The sequence below is a fragment of the Anopheles coluzzii genome, chromosome 3 (genome assembly GCF_943734685.1).
Source record: "Anopheles coluzzii chromosome 3, AcolN3, whole genome shotgun sequence".
Taxonomy (NCBI): Eukaryota; Metazoa; Arthropoda; class Insecta; order Diptera; family Culicidae; genus Anopheles; species Anopheles coluzzii.
Genome location: NC_064671.1, coordinates 81,529,179 through 81,551,390, shown reverse-complemented (window position 1 = coordinate 81,551,390; position 22,212 = coordinate 81,529,179). Strand labels below are relative to the sequence as shown.

At 44.8% G+C, this 22,212-nt stretch overlaps 2 protein-coding genes across 2 annotated transcripts; one reads left to right on the top strand and one right to left on the bottom strand.

Moving 5' to 3' along the window:
• Positions 1 to 2,759: 2,759 nt before the first annotated feature.
• On the bottom strand, positions 2,760 to 8,677 carry LOC120957716 (uncharacterized). The gene is made up of 5 exons (XM_040380058.2): positions 8,560 to 8,677; positions 8,396 to 8,479; positions 7,714 to 8,322; positions 7,251 to 7,650; positions 2,760 to 3,960 (listed from the first exon to the last, which is right to left on the bottom strand). The coding sequence occupies exons 2-5, from the start codon at positions 8,406 to 8,408 to the stop codon at positions 2,883 to 2,885; spliced, it is 2,100 nt and encodes a 699-aa protein (XP_040235992.2). The 5' UTR covers positions 8,409 to 8,479; positions 8,560 to 8,677; the 3' UTR covers positions 2,760 to 2,882.
• Positions 8,678 to 10,717: 2,040 nt separating this feature from the next.
• On the top strand, positions 10,718 to 21,261 carry LOC120955538 (protein FAM117B-like). Its single transcript, XM_040376500.2, has 5 exons — positions 10,718 to 11,998; positions 17,221 to 17,598; positions 17,700 to 17,851; positions 17,931 to 18,179; positions 18,261 to 21,261. Exons 1-5 carry the CDS (start codon positions 11,692 to 11,694, stop codon positions 18,453 to 18,455), a joined length of 1,281 nt encoding a protein of 426 aa, XP_040232434.2. The 5' UTR covers positions 10,718 to 11,691; the 3' UTR covers positions 18,456 to 21,261.
• Positions 21,262 to 22,212: the final 951 nt, after the last annotated feature.

Below are 22,212 nucleotides of genomic sequence, written 5' to 3'. Positions count from 1 at the left end.
GCTTTTTATCCCAAGCCCCCTTTCCCCGCCATGCACTGTACGGGGTCTTTTGTGTCAAAAGGATGTTGGGTGGGAACAAAAAATAAAAATCATCAAAACGTATGATATCAAAACTTCACCCACAGAGAGCTGGCGGGTTCGTGCAAAAATGCTCTACACTTTACACTTCACTTTTATCCCAATATATACTCATACACATGTATGTGTGTATGTGTGTGTTGGTTAAACAGCAGTGCAAAGTTTTTACGTGCCCGCTCATTCAAGAACCGGAAAAAAGTGTTCCACCTTCCCTTGTTTTTTTTGTTTTGTGGCCCATTCCCGCGTTACATTACATTTTACAAACGGCAACCGACGCGCGTTCGCTTTACAATGCACTTTAAAAGCAAATGGATTTCAAACGGAAAGTGTTACCCCTTTCGGTTCATGGCGCAACCGAGGGGCAATCAAAGAGGTTCTGGGTTTTGTTTTTTGCAAGCACTGTAATGAATTTTCCACCCAACCATTCTAAGGGATGAAGAGGGAAGTTGTAAATGGCCATGCACTTGCATTCTAGGGTGGGCTTCTTCAAAAGTGTTTCCCGAATGCACTTTGCAGCCATAGTAAATAGCGCTTCTTTTAACGCGTGCTGTTCGTATACATTTCTGTATTGAGTGTTTGCCCAAGTGGTTTGATCTATTTTTTCGTCATTATTTGGAGCTGGGTTGGTTCTTTTTTAAGTTCAAATATTTTGTGGAATTCGCTTTGGGAATCACACTGCACATCAAATGATTGCTGTGTGAACGACTTTTGATAAATGTTTTACCCAAACGCAATACGATCGTAACAGCGGCATCGAAACATGAAGTCAAATTGCGTTCAAGAATCGTAACTACTGCGATCACTTCACCAACACAATTGACCCAGAAGACTACAACCGGGTACGATCATTTCATAATGACTCGCTAAAGTATATCGCTCGTGTATGGTGCGCTATTCTTGATGTTTGTGACGAAGCCATGCGATTTGCTGAAGGCAATAACAAACCCAACATCATGTGTTATGATGTGTAAGAGTATTATATATTGCATATCAATGGCATAAGTTATTGGTGAACGAATCTAATCCCGTTTGGGACACTGTTGATTCGTGTGCGTGAAGGTTTAGCGTCATCTTGGTCTGCAAGATAATTATGATTCGCTAGTGCTAATGATCACCTCACTCTACGTGGCGACTTACTTAGAGTGAATCGAAAGACAAAAGGATGAGTCACCAAGGCGACTAGGAGAATCACACAGTGAGTTAAGTCTGGCATATGAGCTTGAGCTTAAAAACGTTCAAACCTACCGCTAAACCAGAACCAGCAGGTATTCCCACTCTTATCATAATCCGATACTATCCTAATATGTAGCAAACGTCCTCACAAAAAAAATTCAACAATTCGCTACATCTTGGTGTGTTCCTGGCAAATTGGAAGGGATCTTCGCATCATTCCAAGGGTTTTCGAAAACTAACTGCTTCCTCTAATTACTACATCAGCTACCAGCAACACCGGTTCGTCCCTAAACAATCGTCACTGTCACCGATCTTGTCTAGTTCACTTCTCTTTGCCTTGGACAGCCTTTCACCACTACATACTACCAGAAAAGTTCGCTAAACTGGGAATGGAAGGCAAGCTATTATGCTGGCAGTTCTAGTTAGTAGATGGAACCTGTGTCGTAGAATTCGAGCACAGCCTTCCCGTCCAATCATCGCTTTATCTGGTTTACCCAAGGAAAGATCTGGATCTATTTATGAATGATCTGGTCTACGTTCTATATGTAGATTAGAGATGGGTAAAGTTGAAAAAAATCCGGATTCGACTCTGATCCAACTCCGGTAATTTCGGAGCCAACTGCGGAAGGTAGGTCCGTCCAGTATTATCCGGAGTCGAACTCTGGACGACTCTGGACAACTCCGGGCGATTCCGGACGGTCTCGATTCTCAACGACTTCGGACAACTCCGGGCGATTCCGAACGACTCCGGACAACTCCGAATGACTCCGGACGACTCCGACAGACTCCGGGCGATTCCGAAAGTCTCCGGATGATTCCAACTTCGGGAGGAACTATTAGTTTGGATTTTGACGGAGTCGGAATCAGACTATCAATAGTTGGACTTGGATCGGAGTCGTTCGGAGTCTCCCGGAATAGTTTGAAATCGAAGTCGTCCGAAGTCAGACGGAGTCGACCAGAATTTGAGTCGGACAGAGTCAACAGGATCTGTCCGGAGCAATGTGCTTATAAACAGGCATTTCATTTCGCTCTCAACATCAGGCTTTTCATTGCTCTAAAGAACACATCATTAACGTAGAAAATAGACTCAAGATATGAATTTCAAAATACCTGGTGATATAATTCAGCAGATCTCTATTGCATTGAGCGTTCTAAACACATAAAAGATCTCGATGTGGTACTGGATACTAACCTGATCTTTAACCGATATGCCAAAGTGTTTATTGGTTGTTGTAATCAACCAACTCGAGGGTGGTCCCGTGGTACAGTCGTCAACTTGAGCGACTCAATAACATGCCCGTCATGGGTTCAAGCCTAGAATGGACCGCGCCCCCCCCGCAGCAAGGATTGACTTTTCCGGCTGAGTAGTAATGAATTAAATCTCGAAAGTCTGTATAGGCCGGCATATCCGCGTGAGACGTTACATCAAATAGAAGAAGAATCAACCCACTCGCATTTCTCCTTCGATGTGTCATCAAGTAATCCAACTCTCTCGCTCTCACTACTCATTATTATATGGTACAATTACGAGAGTTTATTGAATTCAATCTCAACACTCCATAGACACAAGAAATAAAACGATCTCCTTTATCGTTCATCACTCTATTGCTCACTCACTCACGCATGGGGCCTTACTGCGGAAACGCTGGCCGCTGTTTGCCGAACCGACCCCGCTTAAAGTACGGCCTGCGACCCTTCTTCGGCAGTGCTTTCTGTGCACCCGGCCCGTCGTCGCTGGTGGGTGCAATCTGCACCACCCCGTCCGGATTGGCCAATTCTGTCATACTGCCCACCGGCATAACGTCATGATCGTCCGAAACGAACGAACTTTCCATGGCCATCGATGCAGCGCCCGGTAGCAGCATGTTTGGCATACCAGCAGTACCACCGCCCAACTGCTGCTGCTGCTTCTCGGCCTGCTGTTCCTGCCGCTGCTTTAGCTTGTGCTTCTTCCCGTACCAGTGCTGACCGAACAGTTTCTCGTCCGCCACGATCAGGTTGCACGTTTTGCAGTAAAACTTCCCGGACGGCATCCGGTACAGCGACCAGTCGGTTTGGCGCGGCGGCACCGACAGGCTGCGCAGAATCGTATCGGACGCATTGAACGGGGTGGTGCGCACGATCACACCCATCGAGCGGGCCTTCTTCAGATGCTTGGCGCCTTTGAGATGCATCAGCATCTCGGACCGCGACGTGACGGACGTTTCGCAGATCAGGCAGAACGTACCAGTATCGTCCACACAGTCCAGCCCCTCCTTTTTGCGAATCTCCTGCTCGAGCGTGGTGCCGCTTTCCGGGCCACCTTTGGACGGTAGGGTAGTGGGTTGCGCCGTGGCTGGTTGTACTGACTGTTTGTTACCATCCGCTGGCACCACCTCTTCGTCACTTTCCACGTTAATCGTTACGATGGGTTGTGGCGCTGTTGGGACAGGGGTTGCGGCTACCGGTGCCGTGACCGGCGGAACGTTAGGTAATTGCTTGAGCGGTGGAACAGCAGCCACCCCATTCGTTGCATTCGAGGCCTCAGGGCCCAACGCTGGGTCCATCAATTGTACCGGAGGTTGCGGCGGTGGCTCCAGACGAAGATTCTTTGCTCCGGTCGTTCCGTTGGCTCCGTTCTGAGTCGCTTGAAAGGGGCGTTTCCTAGCGACCGGCGTTGTCGGGACGACCGTTTGGCCAGAGGGCGGCACCTCGGCCACTATGTTTGTGCTATAAGACAGAAGGAACAGGACGGAGAGACCACAATTAGTGAAATAATTGTTTGTATTTTTTTAGTTTCGGTAAACAAATTTCAAAACAAAATCGTATATACCAGACGTATCTTATTGCTTCATAGACTTCTTAAGCTTTGCTGTAAAAAGAAAGGTGCGTGGAGAGGTTCCACCTTAAACTGCACCAGCTGCCTGCGCTAATGTTAACTACAAGATATACCTTCACGTGCAACTTGCACGCCGGTTGGCTAGAGAGATGCAGGACACAGTGGCCGCTGCTGCATGGCACGTTGGAAGTTCAATACCCACAGCGACGATGTCCCCGGGAGCGCTGAAATGAAGACACACCACACACACGGCGGAATGAAGATCATCTACGTTGTGTGTCCTCTACCACAAACACACACGGCCTGGACTGGAGTTGAGGTTTGGACCACCATCACCACCCGCTCTGTACAACGTGCAAAAAATGAAGTTTTCGTCGGAATCGATTCCGGCTAGCTCCGAAGTATTCTGGAATCGATTCCGGAAAGTAGGTCCGGTATCAGTTTCCGGAATCGATTCTGTAAACGATTCTGGAATCGGAATCGGCTCCGGAATTGATTCCAGAATCGGCTCCGGAATCGACTCTGAACTCGGCTCCGGAATCAGCTCTGGAATTGGCTCCGGAATCAGAATCGATTTCGGAATCGGTTTCGGAATCGAAATCGGGTTCGGAATTGAAATCGGCTCCGAAATCGGAATTGGCTCTGATATCAGAATTGGCTTCGAAATCGGAATCGGTTTCACCATCTCCATAAGAATAGGTTTTTGGGTCCAATGATGCTACGTATTGATAGCCGCAAAGAATTAGTGTTGGTTAAATCTGATTCAGATTCATGAATCTGATTGAATCTTTGGAATGATTCAGTGAATCTGAATATCGGTTGAAAAGATTCAAGAATCTCAAATATCACTTTCAATATTTTGCAAATCATACATCTCCAAAGATTAATGAATCACTGGATATATATGAATTTTAATAGACTTATGTATCCTGGAGATTAATGAATATTTGGAGATTCATGATTTATTAAAGATTCATAGATCTATGAAGATTCGAGAATCATTAGAGATTCGTAATTCTTTGAAGATTCATGAATCTTGAATCATGAATCTTTGAAGTTTCGACACGAGATTCGAATCACTCAACAAGGAAGTACGAATAATCTCATACGAATGAATCTCAACGAAAGATTCATGAAACCTAACACTACAAAAAATCTGAATTAAGTTGTAAACGATACATTGTCATGAACATTGACGGATTGATTTCGCCTCTGAAACTTCTTATTTCAATTCAAGAACTAATTCTCATTTTGGAGCTAATTCCGATTCTAGAGTCAATTATGATTCCGTTTCCGAAGTAAATTGCGATTTCCAGGCCGATTCCGATTCCGAAACTGATACTGATTCTGGAGCCAATTTTGACTTCCGATTCCGATATCGATTCCGGATTCGGAATCGACTCCGGAATAGGCTCCGGAACTAACTCCGGCATCGGCTCCGGAATTGATTCCGATTTCGGAATCGGCTCCGAATTGGATTCCAAACTCGGTATCGGAATCAGGTAGGTCCGATTCCGAGCTCCCGCCACTAGCACTGTGGTTCCTCCATTGTCCACGTCACGTAGCGCCAGCGCTTTCGTTTTCCGATCAACGCGGTTCCCTCAACACCACGATCCTATTCCATCCGGAATGATCGTTTACCGCGCACAGCGCACGTTATACGACACAATCTGCATCGAATAGGATCCCCTACGCCCACCGTCGGGTGGCCACAGCACATCGGAAAACGGAAGACGGCACACTCTACACACAAACACACACACACATTCACTCTGCCTCCGTTTCCTTTTCGCTTCACACCGTACGAGCGCTTTTCGTGTGCTTGTGAAGCGCGGTGGGGCTAAATTGCTTTGTTCTTTTCCTTGTGCTCCCAATTCTGCTAAGCATGTAGCAGCAGAAGACACGGTACTGTGAGCGCAAAGCTAACTAAACTAAAACTCAACGCTAATTTCGCAGAAGAGAGGGAAGATGTTCAGATCAAATTGGAATTGGTTCAAATTGGAACAGGAACGGAACAGAACCAAGAGCACGAAACAACAAGAGGTACGATTGAGAAGGGAAAATAAGACGAAGCTTGCAGAGATGATCCTTGTACGGAAGGGGACAGATGTGGTATTGATTCTATTTCCATTTCGTTTCGAAGCGGGGAAATGTTGGAAATGGAAACGTAGAACCTTGCTCGCACGATTCGTTGACGATCTGTTTCGGCGTGAGTGTGTATCCATAATTGGGGATATTGTTGGTAATTTATTGCCAATGATTCATTTGATCCGATTCCAAGCAAAGACATGCATTAGACTAGATTTGCTAAAATCATTGCATAAATTTAGGCGCGTTGATCCAATCAGGAATGATTTTAAAGACCAAACGCCTAACATTATGCAATAAGTGTGCCAAAAGCGTTGCAATGAGCATAAGTTATTAAACCAGGTGGTTTTGTACAGAATCCTTAAGACAACGATCATCTGGGGGCAAAAATAATGATCCTTGCTATAAGGATTCAATCCAAAACCACTGCATCTAATAATGACCTAGCTAATCTTCGGTTCTGTTTGTCTAATTGGGACAAATTGAACATCAATTGGCAATATTGATGTATGTTTCAATCAGTTTTTCTAAAACAACTTAAGGTAAAGGAACAGCTCTTTCTACAGGGTTTTCCAGGGGCTCTCATAGTTGTGAGACACTTCCTTGACTCTTTCCTAAGGCAATTGAACTTGAAATCATGGAAATTGGAATATATGCCACCCTTGTTAGACAGGCTCCCTGGAAATTCCTTTTAGATTTGTCCAACAGAGATGCAATAGAGTCCAATTCCCATTACAATAAGTTCATTTCACTGGAAAAGGAATCAACGAAGTGTCCCGCAGCTATGAGAACTCCTGGACCACCCTGTAAGAGTAGTCTTCGAAGAAGTAATCTTCGACGATCTATCTATTGGTGGTCTAGTAATAGGCCACCTTTCAAGCCATCTTCCTGATCACCAAAACATCATCCACATCCTAAGAATGATCCTATCAATACAATTGGGAAACAATTACCATCCAACTCGGAATCGCAATACACACTCAACACGTGGAACAGACTGTACCAGTGTCGCCTCTCAATGCGCATTTTTGTGTCATTTCACTCTGCTACTCTGTACACCCTTGCATCAACCCATGGCTAGAGCACTACTTACGTTCGGATCCATTTGCCCTCCGCATTGTAGTGTCCGGTGCCGGACGGGAGCTTCTTCCCGTTGACCACCATCGCGTGCCGCTTGCCGGTGTAGTGCTGGTTCGCGTGCTGCACCGACGTCAGCACCAGATCGCACGCCTCGCAGTGAAACACCGACTTGCCGATCGCGTTCGTCTCGGCGGCCAGCTCGAGCGGTGGCCGCTGCCGGACCGGTACCGGCGTGCCCGTTTCCGCACAGTACTCCTTCAGCCACTGGTTAATCTTCTTCTCGTGCGCCTTCGACTGGTAGTGGATGTTGGCGGAGATGTGCGAGTTCATGCGCGTGCGGCAGAGATTGCAGTGAAACTCGCCAAACAGTTGCTTCAGCTCCGTTGGCAGCAGCTGTTCGTCGTCCGGGTTCACTAAAAACAGAAACGAGATTAGTGGAAACACTGAAGCGATCCACAGGATGTGTATCGTCTTACAATATATGATGGTTTTCGTGTGCAGCTCATTCTTCTTCTCGTTTGGTTTCGCTTTCGTTCTCGAATCTCGGCCGCGTCTCATATTGGGGCCACCCTTTGATCTCCCGGAAAGAGTGCCATTCGCCGGTGCTCCAGGGCCACCCGGACCCGTTGGTTTGATCGGTTGCTGAAACTCGGCTGGCATCATGCCGGCATTGCCGGGAAGCGCGCCCTGCATCGGACCCATTGTCTGCCAGCCGGGAGCACTGGGATACCCCATCACACCACTACCGTCACCGCCGCTACCAGCAACACCATTGCCCGCCTTGTACTGCTCGTACTGTTGCAGGTGATACTGATAGTGCCGATGTTGCTCCAGATACTGGTTGTAAATCATCTGCTGCTGCTCGACCGTCTGCGCGTACTGCGTCTGCTGGATGTAGTTCTGGTACGCGGCACACTGCTGCTGGTACGCGCTGTACGCGTTCTGATAGTTGCGCCACTGTTCCACCGCGTTCGCTGCCGATGCCGTCGTTTCCGGATCAATGTCCGGCGGTTTGGTCGGTTCGAGTGGCTGGGCCGCCGGCTGGCTCATATCCGGCACAGCTGGTGCCGGTTGCTTTACTTCCGCTGGTGGAAAGATTAAAATACAGCGTTTATGCATGCATGCAAACGGGGCTTAATAGCCATTTTTTGTACATACCTGCACCACTCATCGTCGTCGTACCCGCCCGGCTTCGCTGCCGCAGTCAAACTTCGATGATGCTGTGCTTTGCACGTGTTTAATCTAGAAACAAACGGAAACGGTCGCACGGTGCCAAACGACCATAAATCCCTTTTCAGATCATTAAACACGATGAAACTTACATAAAAATAGTTTATTTACAATGGGAAACAAAACCCACGCTCGATGCTTTTTGTTTTGCGGTGAGTGTCGGTTGTTGACATTCTCGCTGACAGCTGATGGGCTCTCACTTTGACAACCGCTCACAAAGCTAGTCCCCAAGCAACAAATTTGGCGGATATTAGGCCAAGGTCTGGTATCGTTGGTGGCTATGGTAGCTATCATCTGTTGTTATCAGTTCTGAATTTCAAGAATTTGCTTGCTCAAAAAGACAAAAGCTAACGTATGCATCACGATCATTATCAATCCAACAATCAATTACGATTTTGTGCACGTTATTTGTTACATTGCACATCACCTGATTGCTGTGATGCGTTATATAACAGAGATTTCGCCTGTCAAATAGTTCATTTCGCTGTATATTTCACCTCATGAGGCCGCGCGGTGAGGTGCTTGAACCATTTTTATTAATTTGACTCAAATTGATGACAGTTGACACAATTCAAATAAAGGACAGCGATAAAGCAAATAGTAAAACTCCCTGATAAAACACGCGTTTATCTCGAGTATTTTCTTCTTCTTCTTGGTTGGCACAACAACCGCTGTCGGTCAAGGCCTGCCAGTACCCACTAATGAAGTGAGCTTGGCTTTCACTGGCTAATTGTTACCCCAAGTGCCACAAATCCACTAAACGACCACTAAACGGGTTCTAAAAGACTCAAGCTACCAACCTAAACGGAATATAGAAAAACTTCGTTTAGCAGACGGCAAACGACTCATACTTTCTAAAAATAGCAAAAAGCTGGTGACGCCATCTGTTTGTGGGATACCCAACCAGTGGAGCTTCCTCGCTTGGAGGAGAGCTTTCTCATTTCCTCTGTACTGTTGTATGGCATTGAAGTTTTGTATCGCTAGAACTATAACCACCGACAAACCGACGTGACACTTCGAACAAAATGAGCTTCAAAAGTTGTCTCCTTATTTCAAATGAAAATACGTTAAACACTAGCGCCATCTCTATAATGATTCGCTTACTACACTGACACAGAAAAGAAACTGCTAAATCCCCTTTTTGTTTTTCTTCGCAAATTCCAATGCGTATTGTTTTATGTACTTCTCACATCTTTTGCATTGATTTGGAAACTTATAAAATGATTTTCCTGGGTGCTTTGTCCATTAATTCTCACAAAATCTTGCCTCACACTTTCTTCGCAATTTGTATTTAGAAAAGTTGTTTACATCGAAGCAGCAGTCAACAGAGCTTAATTTGACAGAAGTGATCGCCTCACTGGTAAATGACAGTACTTTCGTGTGGGACACTTTTGTAACGCCAGTTTCACGTCGGTTTGTCGGTGCTATAACGGCGAAACGATTGTTTAAATACTAAACTCTAATGTAAACTAGCAACACTTACGCAAGTGAGATTTGATTAATGGTCTTTGGTGTTGATACCCACGTATCTGATCACACGACCATTCATATAGATTTTTTCTCGAAATGTTTGAATGGTATATATGACATGATTCGATGAAGTTAGGCGAAACACATTGCAAGAAAAGGACAGCAATATTATGATGAGTTCTAATATGCCATCTATTGAACCAATGAAGCTATGGAGTTTAGGTTTTTTTCTCAAAGGATATTCGATTTTCCTTAAGCTTAATCTGTGGCGCTTGGGTACTGGCGATTGGCATGTATAAACAAGGGGAAATAGGCACGAACTCTCGACGCTTTCACGAACTTGACAGCTCATACCGCTTTTGGCCTAACAAAAAAGTGTCAACATGTGCTACATACAATTTTTTGCTAGTGACACAAACATTTTCATTAATCAAAGCATCTTGAAATTACCTTTTTTTAAACAAAGTTTTTGATTTTTGGTTTGAACGTGTGTACTGTCAAAGTTCATGTTGCGTTCACACTTGCACCGTGCGCGAGCACCAAGAACTGCCTGATTTTCAGTCATAAATTTGGAAATGAGCTAAGCTCGTCGAACGCGCGAATTGTCACATTCATCCGGTTGACCCAAATGCAAATGCAAATAATGAACAGCAATATAACAAATCGTAAAACTCCCTGATAAAACACTCGTTTATCTCGAGTATTTTCACTCTCACCGAATTGTCTGTTTGCTCGATGTCCTGATTCCTGATTGTTCATTGGGTACGGAACTGCAACGATCCATCATTCAACCCGCCACCCTAAACCGTTTGACATCGCGCGTATAATAAAAAAAACAACAAAGCTGCTCACTCACAACTCACGCACACACGCGCAAGTAACAAACCAGCTCCCGCCTGTGTGTGTGTGTGCGTGTAGTACGATACGGGATGGTAATACAAACACTTTATCATCCGATTTAATCTACACACTTCGAAAAAGCAAGCGATCGGAATGGTCGCGTGAAGAAGCTACTCGAGTCGAGAAGTTTAAGGGCCCGTGCTATTTTTCCGGTGCTGAAATTGGCCCCCCACACACAGCCACCTTTCCGGTTACTGCGCGGTGGACAGTGAGGTGAATAGATGAAGTGTCGGTGTTCGATTTAGTGGCCGAAGTCGTCGCTAAAAGTTGCATTTTTCGCCTAAGCTTAGCTCCGAATCTCCAGCGAATCTGCAACGCGCTTGTGTGTGTGCGTGCGTGTGTTTTACGTTGGTGGTGTGTGTGTGTGTGTGTCTGTGCAAGCCCCCCTTGTTTCGGTGCATTGCTGCACATTGATTTTGTCGCCCCGTCTTAGCGGCGGAAGGGCAACAAAGGGTAGAGAAAATCCCACCCCCGGGAGTGGAGTGTCAGTGTGATTGGTGTAGAAGGGGGGAAAGTTGGCAACAACAACAACAACAAAAAAACCAGTGAAGTGCATCTTGAAGCAATTCCTTTGTCCACCCAAGCGGCGCTCTATTAGTCAAAGGAGGGGGTGGTGACACTACCCCCGGGCACCACCTACACCCGGCACCCGGTTCCGGATGGTACCGAGTGTACGGTACACCGTGCCGTGGGTGCAGCAACACCGAGCCGGCAGTCACCGATGGTGATCGAACGCCGCCAAAGTGGTCGTTAGTGTGCGAGAGCGAACGTGAAAGCAGGTGAAGTGAGCAGCATCCAACCTCCCCCCTTCCCGTAACCATCGCGCCAACCATCATCCATCCATCCGCCTCACCATGTCCAGCCGCGTGCGGAAACATAACGAACCGATGAAGGCGTTCGTGCCCGTCAGCTCGCTGCTGCTGAGAGGCACCGGATCCATACACTGCACCGGCGGAAGCTCCGGTACGGCGAGCGGCCAGCAGGCCGGCAGTCCGAGCAGCATGACGGTCGGCAGCGCAGGCTGTGGAACGGCACCGGGCCCGACGTACGGCAGCGGGGCAGGAAAATCGCTCTCGGCCACGCTGTCCCCGCCCGTCCGGCACATCTCGCCGGAGCACGCCATCTGTGGCAATCGGAGCCCGGGTGCACTGACGGGCAAAGGTAAGCATGCCCAGCCTGAGAGGCATTTATGTCCCGTAACGACCGGCCGCAGCGGAAATGAATGAATTTATTGGAAAAGAGAGAAAAAGCGACAACAAAAATGACAAAAAAAGGATATTTCACCGGGTAACCGGTACAGGAAGGCGCCTCTTATCATCACCATCCTCTTCTTGCTTTTTTTAGTGATCATCTACGACTCCCCTGTTGTGCAAATGTTCATCCACTCTGCCTCGCTTTGTGTGCAAATGCTTCCGTCGGAGCAAACACAAAGCGAATCCTTTTTGACGAAAATCGGCTCGCAGGGCAAAACCATCACCGTCGCTTTCTGCTCACAAATTTTCCTCACACACACACACTCGCTCTCTAGCTCTCTCGGTTGCGAGAGATCTCTCTATTACTCTGCTACGACTTGTTTTACGCTTGCAACTGCACATGCCTGTATGTGTGACTGGTAGTGCATTTTCCACCCGGCGCATCATCAATCGGCAGCGTAGTATTGCACTCGGGAAGAGGGCCATCTCACCGGGAGCGTACAATGTACCGCCCCATTCCTCAATCCACCCTCTACAGGTACCGATTTGTACTCCCTATTCTATCACGGACGTAATTTCCCCCTGCGCCATCGCTTCTCCGGGCTGTGCTGGGCAGGAACCCGGCCGAGAACGCGTGTCTAGTTCGATTGCCGGCTTTTTGTGGCCCGGTATTTCGAACGAGGCAGGGCATCATTATTCTGCATGTGTGTAAATTAACATGTTTGACGTGTTGAGTTGGCATATAATTCGATACAAAGCTGTTTAAATTATTTATTTCAATTTGCTTGCATTTTCCAAAGCAATAGTGAGAAAAACGCCTAAAAGTATGCAATGTGTTTTTTTCGCACACAGTCAATTTATTTTCACTGAATTAAGGTGTACATCATACTTAAGGTACAATTGATTTTAAATGCCTTTAGATGACGATTTATCACCGTAAAGGGAACATGTTTTTATTCTTCCTTTTCCTATTTGACGCAACAATCGTAATCGCTCGACTCACAGCCATTAATGGCTGTCAGTGCCAAACACTTCAAGTCTGATCAGATTGAAGTAATCATTTGAAGTAATGTTTATCAAAATTTTATGAGACTTCTTAGTGAATATAAATTCCTCCAAACGCTCCATTTGTTGGTGAACTTTGTTCTATTTCCGGAAGAATTTAAATATACCGAAGGTTTATAATACGCCGAAAAGTATGCAATTGTAGCTTGACTTTGTCGGGTGTTACATACAATGTTCTGTTTTCGTGAAACATATTTGTATTTATTTTTTTAGATACATTTACGTTATATTTTATCTTTCTTTATTGATTCATTTAATAAGTATGCCCTAGAAAAAAGGGACATTCCAGTATTTTCTATCCTTTGACGCCTGGATGCATGCAATCCATCCAGCTTTAGTTGATTATTAAGGATCTCAGCAAGTCTATTTAAAACATTGTATCTATTGATCGCATCATTCGACAGTTGAATATTTAATCACTTATCCCGGTGCAACTAAATTCTAACATTTTCCAAAAAAAGAGTGGAAAAAGCCCTTTGAACAAAGAAACCCCTCCAATAACAAGGGCAACACTGGGCAAAGCTTCTCGACCTATCGACACCAGCCAGCCAATACATTATCCGCAAATATTATTGAAAAATGGTGTAACCCATCAATCACACACGCCCCCGGTTGTATCGAAACGGGCCAGCGTTTTTTTTTTTTTTTTCGTAGACGTTTTGCCCACCGGTTTGCCTGGGCCTGTTAGGAAAAGTTGAAGTTGGAAAGCATTCTCGCTGTGCTAACCGTTCAACATGCCAGCCATGCCGGGGAGGCCGTACGCAAACTCGCCTTGCCTGGTTCGCTCTACGCACGTCGCAGCGCACTGGTATCCCTTTTGCTCGGCCCCTGGCCCTCCCCGCCAAGGACTACTACCCCAAAGCCACCGAACTTCACCCGAACGGAAGACACTCTTGTTATTTATCAATGAAACTACGGACTCCCGCTCTCGGCGATGCGCTCTCTCGCTCACGCGCAAACACATACGCACGTATCTGGCTGCTATTGCCGCGTGTGTTGCTGTTGCTGTTGTTACCCGGCCGGCCTCCGTTTGGTGCCTGTATCGGTGTGGTTGTGAGACAGGAAATTGTGTACGAAAAGCCGTTGCCGGGGGCCCGGTGCGCAACGGGACGCCTGTGTAGGCGTTTACATAGGCGCAGAGGACTCCACGGAAGGCTGGAAATAGCATCCGACCCGGCATCATCAATAGCGCCTGGGAAGCAGCTCTCGGAGGCTCGATGATACAGCGGGATAGCACACCGCGTGCGAGGTTGCGAATTTGCGTAATGGAACATTACACTGCCCATTCTTTCAAGGCCAATGAGCATCAATGTAATTGCGAAAATGTCAAGGATTCATGTCCCCGCGTAGAGGGTTACCCTTTTTTTCTTGTTTTATTTTAGGAAAGCTGCTCGCGCGAAATGTCAACCCCTCCGGCGAAATGTAAGAACGAGCGCAATGAGCGAAGCAAATCCGTCGAAGGAAATCATTTTTCGAAAACAAAAGGGAAAAGTAATCATTCGATTGCAAAGGAGCGAAAAAGAAAACGATACGTTGAAGCAACATAAGAAACTGAAACAGTCGCGCGAATTAACAGCGTTCCCTCATTAGTGGCTGTTGTTGCGGAGCAGGCAACAGGAAACAAAGCGCCACTCGCAGCCGGAAATTCCATTTAATATTGAAACGCATCAACCTCCCTCCCAATAGGAAAACTAGATACAGAGAAAGAGAGAAAGCGATAGAGCAAGCATGGTGGGGAATGCTCACGAGAGCGAACGAAATGGCAGGACCGCTACGCTACGCGGCAGCATGCCCAACTCATTCAATCAACGCACAAATAGTGTCCTTGATCTTCAAAAAGCTGAATTGCACGCGTGTGCACTCCGTTGCTGAAACGGTCCTTGTGTGTGTGTGTGTGTGTGCGCGCTGTGTGCGCTCTCTTTCCCGCACTGGCCGGCGAGAAGAGGGTCGCTCCCAGACCGGTCTCGCCTTAGCACGCGCGCACGAGCATTGGCACGAGTGGGCGATATATTCTATCGCCTAGTCTGGATGTATGGGTGTGTTGTGCATCGTGCACTGAATGCAATCGCGTGGCGAGAAGAAGGACCTACAATACTACGGCACCGTTTTGGAGAGCGATTTGCCGAGCAAACAAGTTCCTGCTTCCTTTTTTTCGCTCCCCCAAAGCGCGTTGGAAGAGTTGGGGCATTGGATGTGAATTCACCTGCCTACTACTACTAACACCATTACTACTACTACTACTACTGGATGCTTTTTTGGTATTAAACACACCGTACCCCCAACACTCCGAAGCAAGGGGTTTTGCTAATCGATTCTTGGGGTTTCCATTTCCTGCCATTTCATGCGCACACCGGTGCACGCTTGCCGGCTGAGAGACGATGGTTGGTTAGAGCGAGCGACAGTGGCGCAGGGCATAGAGGAAAAAAAACAGTGGATGTATGTGTGCCTTTCCGTAGTAATACGGTTTGTTTGATGCACACACAACCACTACAACAACTAACTACCACCAGTACCACAACCACCCCCGAAAAGGACCGGAAGCACCGTTGCGCCGCGTGTACGCATGCATACCATTAGCACAGTTATCCTTGAAATCATCACCCCTCCCCCCTATTGGCCACGCTGGCGTAATGTGCAATGCCGGGACGTGTGGGTGTGTGTGTGTTTGTAAAGAGGCTATATAAATCATTCTACATCGTCCCCACTCGTGCACTAGGGGTTGAATGTTGTTTGAGCATATTTTTAGAACGATTACCCTTTTTAATGATCCAGAATGATGGCGTTTGGCGGTGTGCGGAGTGTCCTGCGGGATATGGGATATATACATTATTTCTTGTTCCGTTCCCTCTATCGCTCCCCTGCTATGAATAATTACGCTAATCTCGCTAGATATCTTGAGGATGATTTTTAATACGCTCGGTGGCTGGAATGGCCGTATACCAGTCACTTGTGTTACTTTGATGTTGGTTAGGTTAGGAGCTTCTTGATAGCAATGCATTTTCTAGAATTTTATGCATGTTAACGCACATTTCGTGCCTGATGCGCTTGGGAGTGTAAAGTCTTGTTAGACTTTAAATATTTAAAAAATAAACTGAGCTGTATGAAACGACCAAATTTATGTACACTGATCTATAATCCTCACGTATAGCAAGTACACATTACTGCATGGCCGGCTTTATACTAGATTTCACTTAACTAACTGTTGCGCTTGTGTGAAATGTAAATTATTGATTTTATTCGTAATATCATTTTTTATGGAATATTTGAATCTCATAATTAACTTATTTTTAACTATAATTATTTCCACAAAGCCATTTTCCTCTATGCCTGGCTATTTTATCCGGGATTTTCTTCCTGAACGAAAAAAAACAATTGCATACCTTTAGGCGCTTAGCAAAGCGAATCGTCGCTGAAAATCAAACCACGAAACGCGAATGACGGGTCCGTTTTTCCAATTTGACTACTCGTATAAAATATTGAATAATACTCGTGTAATATTGAGTAAATTTGACTTTTCCAATTTGATTTTTATTAGCATTTACAAGCTAAAACTAATGTGAAAAACTTGTATCGCGTTTGCTATAAGCGTCGGTTTGGGAATATTCCGTTGAAATGAAGTAATAATTATTACGTAAAGTGCGAAATGGCAAATTTAAGATTTTCAATTTTTTTTTTTCACGGGTTAATTCTTAAATGAACACCGCCGCAATACTATTGAGACCCTGTAAAAGGTCTATATAATGTTCGTGTCAAGGTGAAGTGTTTGTTGGTTGGATATCTTTCAACAAAAAATAATATTAATTTTCCAATATTCCACATGCCGACATGAAACTGTTTGTTGAGCGTCAATTAAGTGTCAGTTTAGCGTCAAGCAAATCAATTTAACCATATTTCACTTTATGTATTTTAAGGCAAATAGCCAACAACTGGAATACTGTTTTTGTGTACAATACACTTTGTGCATACAAGCAAAATATAATAAAATTAAAAAAAAATAGTTTGATTCAACTTGATATTCAAATAGGCCTGAAAGCGTTACTGTTAATATTTCGTTCAAAATATCATTTTATTTATTTATTTTTATTTTTAATTTCTCACAAATCTTGCTTTCTTCTTTTGTCGCAGGGAAAATTCTCAACGACGGTTGCATACGGCGCACGGCCTCACTCGATGCCCTTTACCTGCGCCCCGCCCCGGCCTGGAGCCTCGTCACGCCGACCCTGCTCCAGCTGGACAAAGCGACCCAGACGGAGGAATCGTTCCTGGAGCGCGCGCGCGGCGGCGGCGGCGGCATGCTTTCGGCCGGCCCGTCCTCCTCCCAGACCACCGCGGACGTGGTGATGGGCCCGTCCCCATCGTCCACCTCGTCGTCGCCGGTCATCACGCGCACCGATGTGACGACGCCGACCGATCTGAAGATGGAGAAAGTGATACGACAAAGACTGCAGCGCACGCATCGCGGCGAACATTCCGTTAGCTCCCAGACGCTTAGCCCTAATCATGGTAAGTTTGAGCGTAAGAGAGAGAGAGAGAGAGAGAGAGAGAGAGATGCAGTCAACATACCGGAAGCTAATTGTTTGCCAATTCCCCCCTCAAAACCCCAGCAAAAGCAAGCCCAGTGTCGATACCAACACGTACCTGTCCGCCCGTACACATACGGCCGATGCGCAACTCGGTCGAGGGTCTGAACCAGGAGATTGAGAAGCTGGTCCTCTATCCGGGCCAGCAGCACAGCTGCCGGGCCGAGCTGGAGATGGTACGTATTGTCGGGTGGAGCAAAACCATTTTTGCATTCGATAATTTGCAATTGTGTACCCTGTTCTATCTGCGCGCAGTATTCGCGGGGCACACCGGAAGGCCACCGGGCACCGTTGGCGGATCTGTTCCACGGTGCCGGTGCCGTTTCGCTCGTCGGCGGTCCCGGCGACACGCGCTCGGTCAACACGCAGACGCCGCTGGGCGATACGCTGTCGTCGGACGATGGCAGCCAGAGCACGTCGCCGGACGAGGGTGCCGTCACGACGAGCGCCTCGCCTAGGATCAACAAATTCCTGGCCCGCGAACCACCGGATGGTTGTGAAAAGGTAGTACAGTTGTGAGCGCTTGTCCCCCTTTCTTCTGTCGCTACAATTAATTTCTTTTTTTTTTTCTTTTACTCTTCAAAGGTTAATTTAAAACTCACTGAAGCCGATACCAGTACAAACACGGCCTGCTTCAAACCGTGCACTACCGCATTCCAGCTGAAACCATCCTTAGGATCCGCATTCCAGCCACTGCAGCCGTTGCCGACGCTGAAAACCACGCCGGAGGATGACGACGATGCCGGCGATGACGCTGCGGAAGGTGCCGCGGCGCCGTAAGAAGTACGCAAAACCGCGGTTCGCATTTTAAACTCAAATCGATTTGCCTTAATTTGTTTTATTTTACCATTTGTTCGTTTGTTTGTTGTGGCCATTCGTTTGTTTTTTTTTTTTTAATCTTGCAAACAACCTACCGAGCGCGTTACAGAACGCGTGCGGCGGTTGCATAGTTTTAGTTTCTCAATTTTAACCCGTTTCTTGTGTAGTTTGTGAAACGTCCATCGTTATTATATTGTCTTTGTTTTATTTATCTTCGTTTCCATTAAATGAAAAAAAAAATACACTGATCAAAGAGCGATTGCTGTAAGTTGCAAGAGAACGAGTATGATAGCTTTGTAGAACAGTTAAGAAGACATGTAGAAGAAGGAGAAGTGTAGATGGCGGTAGTAGGGAAGAAGAAGAAGAAGAAGAAGACGATGACTGAATGGAATGTGAATGTGAATAATATACAAACAATTTTGTATGGCATTTTTTGAGACAAAGCTACAAACAAAAGTATTTCTTTACTCTGCCCTGTGTCACACACCCATACACACACAGCAGCAGCAGCAGCGATGCAGGTAACGTGCGTGGGGGAAATTAAGACAGAAGGACAGCACGTTTGTACGAATCAATAGAAAGCGGGAAAGTGTGGGACGCCCAATAAGCCCAATCTGCGAACAATAAGCGAACGAATGACGATGAGTGAAGAAAAAGCGGGGAAAACGAAACCTTTTGTCGAAAACCTAGAGAAGCATCTTCTCACGTCAATATGCAAAAACAAGTGCAAACCCACTCAACTCAAGTAGCATTTTTTGGAAGGCATTTTTTTCTATCAAAAATACTCTACAGCGCACCTGCTAGGAGCGCCGGGCCGTGGGGCCCAAAAATGGTGCGGGTGCGCCGTAAAGTTGTGCAGAAAATACAATAAATAATCAAATCCTACATATACAACCACACACAACTCCTGCAAAATGAAACCACTTAAACAGTATACAACATTACAAGGTTTGTCAGGAGTTCTCATACTTGTGGGATATTTTTATGACTGTTACACGAAATGAACTTACGAGATGTGAAAGGAATTGGACTCTATAGCACCCTTTTTGGGCAAATCCAACAGGAATTTCCAATGATTCTGTCATCCACTGATGTTCCAATGGGTGAGGGTTGCCATAGAGTCCAATTACCAACATATAAGGTTCATTTCCAATAAGAAAGAGTAAAAAAAGAATCCCACAGCTATGAGAACCCCTGAAAACCCCTGTAGCAAAACGAAGTGTGTTAAGGCATCGGTTTAGACGCCGGGACACGGAACATTATTACATTATTGCTTGTACAATTACACTAACGATGATAAACACCACTATATGAGGCTCTCGTCCGTGTGTTGCGATGGATTCATCGCACGACGGTTATGTTTTTTTTTGTGTGTTCTGTTTCTGTTCGTTGTTTTAACCTGCCATAAAAAGATACGTACATGTGTGTTGTGTTTAAAAGAGTTAATTCATAATTTTAAAAAGCTCGTTTTTTTATAACAATTTAACGTATGAAGTTTTCTTTATATTTGTTTTTCTTTTCTTCATTAGTGAAACATAACAAAAAAAAAACAATATATTAGCTCGTTTCCAAATAGTGTTTGAGTTTTAATGATTGCTTGATTTTAAGTAGCAATTTTCTAACGACTAACCTCACGAAACACCATCCTGCAAATGAGCACGTGAAGGTGAAACATAACAATAAGATAATAAATAGTAAGTACATCTAAACACACACACACACACACATACACAGTAACAACAAAACCAGACAAGTAGAAAGAACAGAAGTAATAGAAAAAAACAGCGAGCAAGAAATACAAAACCCAAAATACAACCAACCAATTCATATGCAATAGAACGGAACACAACAACATAGAATCAAAACGAGCAACAGTGGCATTAATAACGTGCTAGACCATTTCGAACAGGCATACTTTATATTTTCTCTACGGCATCTTTTTTAACAACAGAAACAACGGCAAACAACAGAAAATAACAATGATAAAGAAGGGAATAAAACATGAAAGTGAAAGATATACATGTGATGTGGCGAAGAAAATGGAATGGAATAGCATTGCAATTGGACCAACAGCAAGTAATGAGCAGAAAGAAAGAATGAAAGAGAAATAAATGTAAAAGCAAATGAAGTAAGAAAAAGGCAGTCAACGTAAGAAGAAAACATTCCGGTCTGGTAGCACTAACCAGGGTGAAATTGATTCCGTTTTTCAAATGTAATGTTTTGTTCGTATTTGTCAACTCAAGGCACACGGAAAAGATTGAAAAAAAAAATACGATGTTTAGGAAATTATTCTTATCCACAAAAGAAGTATAAAAGCGTGATGTGATGCAAGGCGTAAAAAAATATCATCAAACGTATAGTGTAAAACAACACGACGCACGACGTACCGAAACGACGTACCAACTGCTGCAGCTGTACACGATGCGCGTAACGATCTACCAACTCCCAAATGAACAATGTACAAATCACTCATCTTAAGACAGCGTGGCGGAAGCAAGGTGAATGCAAGGAAACAACCGGCCGCCGCGCTATGCGTTGTTTGCTAAATGCTTGTAGCTTGCATATTTTTACAATGAATTTCTCGTTTCATTAGCAAAGTAAGCAGATTAATTTTGTCGATTGATATTTTTTTAATATAATCTTGTTACAACTCATTTATATAGTTTCGTTTTTAAAGTTATCCCTTTTAATTCAGTAATTATTTGCATTTTTTGCTATTAAACCAGACATTTAAAATAAAACATTTTACTGTTTGTTGTTTTTTTTATTTTCTTTTTTATGTTTATTATGTTTTCTTTGCATGTCTTACTTTACCGTTGTTATTTTGTTCGTCATGTTTCACTAGTTTTCGTTCCTTTACATTTATGTCTTTACCTCTTCTATTATTGTCTCTTCTTTCTATTCTTTGTTTGCATGATACTAATCATTGTTTTAAGTTTATTCTTCCCTCACTAATACACTGAGCTTATCATGTTGGAAACACATCAATAAAACGTTTGGTTCAAGTAAATGCCCGGACGAGGCAAAGATAGAGCCGAACAACAAATCGAAAATTCACATTGCATGCTAAAAGCTGTTAAAAATAATGTCTTTCGTGTGTGTAATAATCGTTGGAATATATTAGAGCTTCTGGATGTTGATTTTCCACGATCGACGGTATTGTTCGGTGCACGTTTTGAGCGAAGCGTAATAACCCATTTAGCGGACGCCGTACGCCGGCGTCCGCTATAAAACTATCTCTAGAAGATCGATTTTATTCAACCCTCAACCTTCAAGTACTATTTTACGCGATCGGTTACATTGCAATCAAAGCTCTCTTACTCCGCACCCCTCCCCTTCCCCAGCCCTTTCTTCCCTTTTTCCCCATTGTTGGGGTAGTGATGAAACATTTTGGCAAACCAAAAAAAAAAAAACAAGTAAACCATCCCCGGTAAGGAAATCTAAAAAGGAAAAAAAAGAACTGATTTAAACGTTATCTTCGTTAAAAACGAATCGAGTTTGAATAATAATTAAACCCAAAATGAAAGGTTACACGTGGGCGATGAAAAACGAAATGAAACAAATTTAACCGAAAATATAAATGATGATTATTATTATTTAGCATAGGTGAAAACGATACGATTCTAAGCGAAAAAGAGAAAACAACATATATTTATTACGATGTATTTTTGTTAGGAAAAAAAAACAAATTAAAACCCGAAACCCCAAATTGGCAAAC

Bases quoted from the DNA above. Each gene is read 5' to 3' on its own strand.
- LOC120957716 (XM_040380058.2), bottom strand. The intron at 7,651-7,713 runs GTAAGACGATAC...TTCTGTTTTTAG, and splicing joins CACGAAAACCATCATATATT to TGAACCCGGACGACGAACAG. The intron at 3,961-7,250 runs GTAAGTAGTGCT...TCTGTCTTATAG, and splicing joins GAGGGCAAATGGATCCGAAC to CACAAACATAGTGGCCGAGG.
- LOC120955538 (XM_040376500.2), top strand. From the start codon at position 11,692: ATGTCCAGCCGCGTGCGGAAACATAACGAACCGATGAAGGCGTTCGTG. The intron at 17,852-17,930 runs GTACGTATTGTC...ATCTGCGCGCAG, and splicing joins GCCGGGCCGAGCTGGAGATG to TATTCGCGGGGCACACCGGA. The intron at 18,180-18,260 runs GTAGTACAGTTG...TACTCTTCAAAG, and splicing joins CACCGGATGGTTGTGAAAAG to GTTAATTTAAAACTCACTGA.